Below are 10,654 nucleotides of genomic sequence, written 5' to 3'. Positions count from 1 at the left end.
TATGCCATTAGAACACAATTCATGGCTCTAATCACATGTCCTTAAGATCACCCAAGGGAACACACTATCTCAAAGTTTATGAGATATCATGGTGCCTATATTGAAAATACCTATTGACCGATTTTCATCATTGGTGACCTAATCCATAGAGAATATATGATCACTTTAGGATGTCACCCGTAGGTTAAAGTCACTGTTAACTTCTGCACAAGTTTAATATTCTCTCGAGGTTGAGAAATAATACAATGTAATAGCTTGGTGAAGTCATGACTACTCAATAGTTTTATGTCATGACTCATTGTAGGTCTTATCCAATGTATAACCATATACATTATTGCACTCATTATGGGAACCTCATCTTGATGGCTACGATTAGTTATTCATCTAATTAGGAGATGGTACACTACAACCTCAAATGGATTACCTAAATCCATGACCCGACTGTGAACAAATCATTTACTTGTAAAGAACCCATGACTTAAATCTTCTGTGCAATTCCTATTACACTTAAGTCATGTACAATTCAAAAGATGCTAAGTCAAAATGCTCATAAAATATAATACATGGAACAAAGATAGATAAAAGTGAAACTAGAATATCATTAAATGAATAATAAATTCGAAATTTGTTACATCATATCATGTTCTTAAGGGTTTTATCTTAACAAAGCTCAAGTCTATGAACTACCATCCACTACATGCAAACCCCTTATAAACTGGTGTTTGTAATCTAATAATGTAGTGTTATCAACCTATCAAGATCACCTTCTAATCCTTGACTTACAAATCTTCTTATTATATGATCAACTAATATACTCTAAGTCACAAGGAACATATGCCAAATTACACTAAAGGAATTACTATGACCAAAAAATTATTGATCACATGTCCTTTAAATTACCTAAGGAACACATCATCTTAATCCCATGAAATATCATAGTGCCTTTATTGAGAATACTTATTACCACAAGCCTTCATCAATAGTGACTCAATCAGTAAGAATGTGTGACCATATTAAGGTTTCACCCATAAGTCAAAATCTTCTATTGATTTCAACATAGACTCACTATCCTCTTAACATTGAGAGTCCATATAGTATAGCAGCTTGGTGAATTATGACTACTCGATAACCTTACATTATGATTCACTATAAGTCTTGTCTAATATGTAACCATACACACTAGTGTATTCCCCATGGAAAAGTCATCTCAATGATTAAGAGATGTCATCCCTCCAATTAGTATCCAATATACTATTATCTCTATTGGATAACCTAAATCTATGAACCGATTATGAATAACTTATCACCCTGCAAGGAACCTATGACTTAGTTCTTTTGTGCAACTCTTAATGCACTTAAGTCATGTGCAATGCAAGTGATATTGGCATGTATGTTCGATTTATGCATATAGGATAATAAAATGGACCAGATACATAAATAAATAAATAAATGTATTAATGAATCTAAAATATGTTATATCATGCTATGTTTTCTAGGACTCCATCTCTACACTAGCTACTTTACGTTGGATGACAAAAGGTATAGAAAGTGACTATTAGGTCGTAGGAGCTTGACCAATTGATCACTAGTTCAATCGATCTTCAACTGGTTGAATGAACAGTCTTAATTGGTTGAGTGAACAATCGGTTGAGCCGAATGAATAGTAATTAATTGAGTGAATAGAAACTTAATTTATGCAAGCCAATTTCTTGTGTATAGTGTCTACCATACTTATAAAAGAAAAAACTTAATTGAAAATAAACTAACTTACCTAGTGTTTACATTGGGACACTAGTATTAGCAATTAACCAAAACAAAAGTAGCCCTTAGCAATGATCTAATTAACCATAAGGGATCCTATCTAACAAGGTTATCTAGACACAAATGCTTGCCACACACATAATATGTGGGGGAAAAAACACTTGCAAGGAAAAAACAGTCTCATAATTCTCTTGTAAGTAAGGTTGTAATCACCATAATCAGAGAAACATAATTGAGAAGAAGCCTTTCTTAACTCATGTTTAATTCACTTTATCCTGACCTTGAATAAAATGGCCTTACAAAGCAAAATAAAGAAGATATGAAGCAATCTAAGATTTTACCAATCATTAAGACTTTGGTTAATAAGAGGAGCCTAAGAACACGTGCCAACAAATGGAACGAAGGAGAAAAAAAACCCACCACTCTTACTATCACCATCATAAACAAAAATGAAAGTTTTTTTTCAAAGAAGGCCTAATATACTTTTTTTTGTAACCAAATTGCAACATTTTCTTCATTATCTAACTAAATGAATTGTTGAACTCTTGAGCTAGACATAATTCATAATGGCCATCCAAAAACCTATTACAAAGAAGTTGACTTCACATTGGAATTCCATCCACAAAAGTCTTAGAAGGAATTACGACAAAATGTTACAAAGAGATCCTAGAGAATAAATCTTGATTTATCTTCACTTTGAGGTCTCTTTTTCCTTTATTTTCCTTTAATTTGATATATCTTTGCGATTACCACTTTGGAAATCATCTTGCCTAAATGTACTTAAGATAAATCATTAGTTACAAACTTTGTTTTGTTATTATTAAAAGTAAGACTAACCAAACCTTTAGAAACAAATGGTGATTGCTAAAGCATGGCTAATCGCTTGGCCAATCGCTTGGCCATTGCACATTTAGCTTCTACAAAATAAGAAATCTTTCTAATTTGATTTCCTTTTAGTTTATTTTCTAAATTTCTAGAAGTAATGGAAGAATTTGGAGTCATTTTCAAACATAGGTTTCTAGATTTTTTAAAAATTAGGAATCAAATGTCAAAAAATTTGGGAGAAGATATCCATTGACATGTGGAACAATCAAGTCCATTAATTTGAGATGCCCACTTGCCACATCTTTCCGGGGGGTCACCCTCTTCTATCACAACATATTAAATATGAGTTAACCACCCTTATCGTTACATTGATGAAACATTTCTTACTACAAACTGCAAAACAAATCTACTCAGACAATAGCAAAGGTTATCTCTACAAGAGGATGACCCATCATTAAAACCCTCAATAGATGACTTCCCAGTAGTAATGAAATAGTCAAATTAATTAGCACCTAATGAATATCCCCAGTTTGCAACGAGCATCACTTCAATGATTTAAGGGCTTCCCATATAACTAATGACTTTTGTTATAATTGCTCTTCTTATGATAGATATTCTTGAAAAGATAAATACTCTTCTTGAAAATGTATAAGAAATGAGCAAAATAACAAAGCAAGTGAGTGAATAGTCAATCTTCCATATGTAGTAAATTTAGAATGATACTAACTTGATCGTCAAAGAAGGTTCAACTTAGATGGCCCACATTTTTCTAAATAGTTTCTTGCAAGTTGGAAGGCTCTTTCAAACTAGTTTCTTGCAAATCAATTGAAGGGTGACAAGAACTAGAATAGGAGGAAATAATACCCATGTATAAGAGAGTTAATGTCAACACATACATTTCATCATGTCTAATTCCTTAAATCTTTTGGACACTTGGTTTTGATTTTTCTCCCATTTTGGTTACCTCTTATGTTTTATCAAAGGTAATATTTGTTCGATCAAAAGACAAAATTATTCAATTAAAAGTAATTTATTAATATCAATTAATATAAATAAATTAAACATATTACTAAATAGGAAAAAGTTAAATATTTTTATTTTTTTTATTCAACCAAAAAACAAAAAACAAATATCACCTTAGATGTAATAAACACTCAAATCATCCCTTAATAAACACTTTTAATAAAAAAAATTCGGTCAGAAGAACTAGCCAAGCAAACATGACAGAAGAGCCCATGAATGACAAGTGTGTTCTATTTTTTAAAAATAATAACAATAATTCTTTTAAGATCATTGAAAATCTAACGAGAAGTGGAACCTTATATTGGTTTAATTTAAAAGAGATAATTGAATAAATAGGAAGAAAGTTTAAAACGCAAATTTTGAGTTTGAACCATCTTTTGTCCCTCTATTCATTTATGATCTGTGTATAATAATAATATGTAATCACATTTGTACATCTCATTTGTTTCATAAAGGGAAAAAGGAAAACTAAAATGCTTCCAAGAAAAAACACCAAATCTACAACTCCTACAAACAACAAAAGCTGATCTCAGCCGTCAAAACTGTGGTCACTTCATCCCTACATCTCCATCTTACACCCCTCACCGTCAGACGGTCCATAGCCCCCCGTCTTCCCACTCATGTAGCGCTCCGACTGAATCGGACCCAACCCCAGCGTCAGTTCCAACTCCAGTCCCCTATTCTCCTCCCGCTTCTCCGGCTTCTGAACCCGCTTCTGCTCGGCTCTGAACAGAAAGGATGGCTCAGCCGTCTCCACAGACACCATGCTCACAGTCTCTCGGCTCTCGCCCTCCACGGTATGCGGCTCCGACGGGTGACTCACCGTCGAGTCGTGACTGGTCGACCGATTCAACTCATCAGCGAGGCTACCCCGGTTCATCCCCTGCTTCGACTCAGCAACCGAGTTAGTTCCAGCTTTGTTCCCAGACTTCGCCCTCACCCCGGACCGCTTGAACCGACACCTATTTTTGGCTCGGTGGAGATCGTTTGCGGCGGAGTTCTCGTCCTTGGAAACGTGACGAATGTCGTAGGCCTTGAGCGGTGGACCCTGGCCGGTGGCCGCTGCTTCAGAGGTGATCTGTGTGATGGGCTCACCCTTGAGCACCGCCTCCACGGCAGCCTGGCAGAGGTGCCAGCTTCCAGACCACAGCAACCCAACAGACCCATAAATGGGATTCACGATCCTCCCACAAGCCTCGTAGAGAAGAGAACTGAATATGGCTGCAATCAAACAAACAAAAAAACACTAACTCAATGACGAACCCCAAGATTTAAAAATAAAAAAATAACAAAGGTTGGTTTTTTATTTGATTTCCCGATAAACAAGCAAGAAGGTTGAGTAACTAACCAGGACGGAGGTGTTCGGGGCCGGAGTTGATGAGATTCATGAGGCCAGCGCGACCGTAGAATTTGGCGAGGAAGACGGTGGCATTGGCCTGAGATTCAGGGGTTTTGATCCACTGAAGACAGGGTCGGATGGTGCAGTTGTCGCTGCAGCCCTTGCGGAGGACTCTACACCCATTACAGCTCATCCGCATTTTCGCAAATTTCCTAAATCCTTGAACAGAGAAAACTAGAAGAAGAAGAAGAGTGTTGAGGGAGAAGGTGAGGGAGTGGGCTACCCAATTTATTCAACCAAAGAGAGCCGCTGGATTTGTGGTCTAGAGGCCGCAGCTGTTTCCCGAAAAGCGGTACTCTCTGTTTCTGCGGAGAAACCAGGTTTCCACACTCATAGAAAGTGGGGGCTGCCACCGCCCACTCGTTTTATTATTATTACAAAACACCCACCTCCATCGCCCGCCGCGTCCGCCTCACTCTCTTTCCCTTTTTTTATTCCCAAAAGGACCCAAACCCTTGCAGGCCCCAGCCCTCCACGCCTAACTATGAAGGGTGAAACGGGCATTTCAGAAGGGTCCTGACACATGCTAGACAGGTGGCGTACGAGGAGGGAAAGGGCACATGCAGAATGGTGAGCGCGTGGCAGACACGTGGAGAGTGTCAGAGTGCGGTCGAATCGCCACATATCGTGGAAAACGCCCACCATCTGCAGCTCCTGGTTTTCGGGAACAAGTGATGGCTGTTTTTGGGAAACCGGAGAATGGTTTGTGGTATTTGGGAGAGAGGGCCGTCCTGTGGGCGCCTACGAATCCAATTAGCCATTGTTTTGGGGACGGTGCTTATCCAATGGCCCACCAACTTGCCTTTGTTTTTTGGATTTACCTGGATTCCAGCCTTCATCACACTACTTACCTAAATTATATCTATTTTTTTTTAAATAATTTATTTTTTATGAAAATATAAAAAATAAAACTCTCTTCACACCATTTTCTTCCCACTTATCACCAATCACATACATATAATTACCAAATTATATCAATTTAGACCGGATCACACGTCAAAACATCCAAAATTACCAACGGATTTCATTTATATTATATTATTATTATTATTAAACTTCCATGATGCTTGTTTATATTTTTTTTATTCAATTAAAATTAATTTATTAATATCAATTAATATAATTAAAAAAAAATTAAATATTTTAATTTTTTTCAATCAATCAAAAAATAAACACCCCTTAATCTTACTTAACAATTATTTTACTTTTCATTTCACATAAACTAAGGTGCTATCATAAGTGGATTTTTTAGAAATATTTGTTTCGAGTCAAAATACTTTTCATTTTAAAAAAATAATCTTCATATTTTGAAATTATAAATATGACCTCCGATGTATTAAAATATTTCTTTTTATTTTATTTTTAAACTTTATCTTATTATTATTAGTAGTAGTAGTAGTATTGGGTATTTTTATTTTTAAAATTTTATCTTATTATTATTATTGGGTTGGGTATTCATTCACTGCAAAAATAATGGTAATTATTTTTTTTCTTTTAAAGTATTTGGGTATGGCTTATTAAAAACGTGAAAATGTTGAATAAGCAAAAGGAAAAAGGGAATCTTAGAAATGCCAATCTCACGTCTCTTTGAATATACTAGACGTGTGTGGGAAATGGGTTGGATTCTATGAATGTCAAAACATTTTCGGCAGGTAAAAGTGTTCAGTCAATTCAAAAATCTTTTGGAAATATAAGCATAATTTTTACAATAAGGTCAAAACATAGGGTATGGCATGGCCGTCCACAGTTTCCTTATTCTTATCCCTTTCCTTTAGTACCTTAAATTTCAAGCTTTTATCATTTTTTTAATGAAAATTTTATGTCTAATGTTAACAAATAAAATGAGGAAATGAGAAGGAAAAATAGAAACGAGTGGTGTATAAATTAGGAAATGGCTACTTTCCCAATAAATTAATAATAATAATAAAAGTAGTCTAAGATAATAATTAGATGAGGTGGCTACTAAGAAATTGGAATGACAAGGACTCCCCACTCATGGGCCATATGACAAGTATCACATGTATTTTATAGCTTCCATCGAAAAATATGCTTTCCATTCATTGAAATGGACCTGTCCTCCACTGCCAACAATCAATGTTTTGACTGGTCTACCCTATAATTTGCTTCTCAATTTTCTTTCCCTTTTGGTACCACTTTTGCCGAATACCTCTTTTTATTTATTTATTCATTTTTTATCTCTATGCATGTGATCGAATATATGAGAATGACAACTATACCCACACACACACACACAATAAACAAATAAATGAATTATTTCGTTCACAATGATGTAGAAATAATCCATTATGAATTAAAAGCTTTTTACCCTTTAAAACGTGTCTATACAGTTATGATATCTCACATCAAATAAGAAAGAAAGTCTTTAATATTATATAAATATGAGTTCCTCTTAACTTTATAAACGTATTTTAAAGTTGTGACGATACTTGTAAACTACGAATCGGTACAAATGGTCTCAAAATCGATTTACAACTTCAATGTGAGAGTTTGTTTAATCTCATTACAAATGGTATTATATCACTGACCTCAATGTGAGAATTTATTTAGCCTTGTAAAAAGTGATTGCATGGGATATTATGTCCGCATAAGAAATAAAAGTTGTGAGTCTCTTTAAACCCAAAGTGAATTATGTCTAATACGAACCATTTTTCCAATGTGAGATGTTACATAAATAAATAAATAAATATAATATTAAAATACTATAATTTATTTTATAAAAAAAATCATTTTACTTTATATGTATTAGAAATGAAAAATAAAAAATAAATTAAAATAACTTTTATTTTATTATATATATAATGACGAGGGATGGTACAAAATAAAACAATATAAAAAGCTATCGAAATCGAATTTGAGTTTAAAAACATGGCTACAAAACCACTCCTAATTCATTTATCTTTATCCCATGTCTAGTTTATTAAGGAAAGGACATGTGCCCACAAAACCTGCCCCATGACTAACAAGTTGCATGAACAACTTTCAAACTACTTATTCCCTTCCCATCTGAAGAAAAAAATATGTATCTTATTCCAATTTATTTTATAGGGGTCAACTTCACTCCAAAATTCAATGAGTCAAATTTGGACTAAACCAAACTGCCCACAGATTTGGGTCACTAGGTATCAAAATTAAACTTGAAACATGGGGTTGGCTCTAGACTTCTAGGGTTAGGTAAAATGGGTGAAACATATGCAATGAATCTTTCTTAGCATACTTGGTGGTTGTCTAACCTAAAATATCAAATTATTCTCTCTATTTTGTTATGGAATTCTATCCGCTCATGGCTACATCTACTACACATTTTTAATCCTCAAATAATTAATTTGAAGTAATTTCAACCCTAACCTCTCTCACCTTCAATTAAATATGCTCTTTGATAACATCAATTAAAGTTATGTTTAAATTGATGTTTGAAAGTTTCTATATTTATTTGATTAATTTTATTCAACTTAAAAGATAATTTAATATAAAAATTAATAAAATAATACTTATAAATTTATAAAATAGAAGCTCAAGTTTATAAAATACAAATTTCAAACAATTAGTTAAAAATAATTAGTATTTTATGTATTTTTTGATAAAAAAAAATATTACCTACGACAGAACCAACAATTTGATTAAGGAGTGACAACTTTTAATGTATATATGAACCTTAACCTAATGGTCAAGACTTGTCATTGTTAGTAGGGACATTATTAATCTTGTGATCGAATCCTCCTCTGGCAAGAATTGGATTTTGGATACCCCTATATTTGACCATTTAGATACTATTTTTTAATGATATACGTACTAAATTTGATAATCCTAGTTCATACTTTTTTTAGTTATAGGTATTACGATTTGATATTTCATATAATATCTTTTAATGATATAAATTAAAATCTTCAAAGACATATACGTTTGAAAAAATAATTTTTTATTTTATAAAAAAAAATTATTTTATAAAAAATTAAGTTAAAAAATAAAAATGTTTTACCAATAGTGTTGAAGAGAAAGAGAAAGAAAGTTGGTTTCTTTTCATTTCATTGGTGTAATGATTCACGGAGATAAAGAACAAGATTAAACGAATTTAGCCTTGCCAGGACAAATCCTACACAAAGCCACAAATTTCGGACATTCCCACGCTCAATATGTCAGCCACAATCGATGATAAGATAGGATAGCAACATGATATACCTAAAATTTTCTTTTTCTTTTTCTTTTTCATTTTTATTTATATCATTTGATATGACCGATGATATCAACCCGGCAACTAAACATATAATTGTTTTTATTTATTTCTTTCTTTTAGTGTTTCATCTCTTTTTTAATCTCTTGCTTACCTTATAAACTATCACACCGAAGTTGTATTATTTTGATTCTTTTAAGGTTGGATTTTCTTGTCATTCCTTTGGGTTATGTTTGGTTATTAGAAAATACTAAGAAAAAAAAATGCAAAGTAAAATGATTTTTTTCATATTTGATTGTCCTATACAAAATATAAAAGAAAATAAAATATAATAATTAAAACTAATTAAAAAGTTATGTATTTTTAAATTATTTTAATATTTATATTGATGTATTAAAATAAAAAAATAAAAATGAGTTTGAAGTAAAAAAAAAAAAATTATCAGACTTTTAATCTATATTTTATTTTCCTTCATTTTTTCTTTTTTTTTATTCTTCTTTTATATATTTTTTTTCTTACAATTTTCCTCAAATTTTATGGAGACCAAATATAGCATAATGTTTTCTCTAAATTATTTTAATTAAATTAATGAACTACAAGCAAGGAAACATGTAGCCCATAAATGGGATGAAAATATTGTGTATTGATAATTTTAGTAAAATATAAAATATTTTAAATAAATATCATTCACGGATATTTTTTTTCCTTCACATTTTCCTTTTAAAATTTCAGGAATCAAAGATAGTGTAAGCATGATTTAAGAATTAGTTAAATAAAATCTAAAAAATAATTTTTTGGGATCTTTTAAAAGGTTTATTTGAGGAATGAGTGTATCCTCAATTTGTTTTTATGTTCTTAAATAATTTTTAAAAATAATTTTTATAGGTAATATTTTATTTTTAATTATTTTTTATATTTATAAAATTATTTGTAAAATAGTTTCCAAAAAATAAAAATAAATTAAGATGATTAAAATATATTATTAGAAAAAAAATGCCATTTTTAGAATTTTTAAATAAATCCTAAAAAAATTAATATAATTAAGATATGTTATCAGAAGACATGCAATTTTTAGCATAAATTTTCAAAAAAAAAAATTCTATTAAAAAATTACCTTTTTTGAGTGTCAAAACTAAAAACCGTTTTTAAAAGGACTCTAAAATTTTATTAAATCTTTTTTGCAACGAAAAATTGTAGGAACCAATGAAAAAAAAAAAAAAACGGGGGGAAGTCGGCATACGGAGGGTGTGAGGTGTGAAGGACATGAGCGTGGACCACACGGATCACGAAGGAGAGTGGGAGGGGTGCGAGTATCTTTAATAATTTATGATATTTTTGGAAATGACCGAGGAGGCGCGCAGAATTTGGAGGACAAGGATAGCTGCCCCCGCCCGCCTCAGAATTACACGTATTTTTAATATTATTATATGTTGGTCATTATTTAAATTTGACTTTTT

General features: G+C 32.1%; 1 protein-coding gene across 1 annotated transcript; it reads right to left on the bottom strand.

Annotated features, from left to right (window-relative positions):
* Positions 1-3,966: 3,966 nt before the first annotated feature.
* Positions 3,967-5,337, bottom strand: LOC100261743 (LOB domain-containing protein 41-like). The gene is made up of 2 exons (XM_002283759.5): positions 4,958-5,337; positions 3,967-4,830 (listed from the first exon to the last, which is right to left on the bottom strand). The coding sequence occupies exons 1-2, from the start codon at positions 5,145-5,147 to the stop codon at positions 4,169-4,171; spliced, it is 852 nt and encodes a 283-aa protein (XP_002283795.1). The 5' UTR covers positions 5,148-5,337; the 3' UTR covers positions 3,967-4,168.
* Positions 5,338-10,654: the final 5,317 nt, after the last annotated feature.

This window comes from Vitis vinifera, chromosome 14 (genome assembly GCF_030704535.1).
Source record: "Vitis vinifera cultivar Pinot Noir 40024 chromosome 14, ASM3070453v1".
NCBI classification, from domain to species: Eukaryota; Viridiplantae; Streptophyta; class Magnoliopsida; order Vitales; family Vitaceae; genus Vitis; species Vitis vinifera.
The sequence above is the reverse complement of the archived record's forward strand: the minus strand, read 5'-3'. Positions and strand labels throughout refer to the sequence as shown.

What these genes read in the sequence shown, in the direction of transcription:
- LOC100261743 (XM_002283759.5), bottom strand. Translation starts at nt 5,147, where the DNA reads ATGCGGATGAGCTGTAATGGGTGTAGAGTCCTCCGCAAGGGCTGCAGC. An exon ending in CCCCGAACACCTCCGTCCTG is followed by an intron (nt 4,831 to 4,957) that starts GTTAGTTACTCA and finishes GTTTGATTGCAG; the next exon opens with CCATATTCAGTTCTCTTCTC.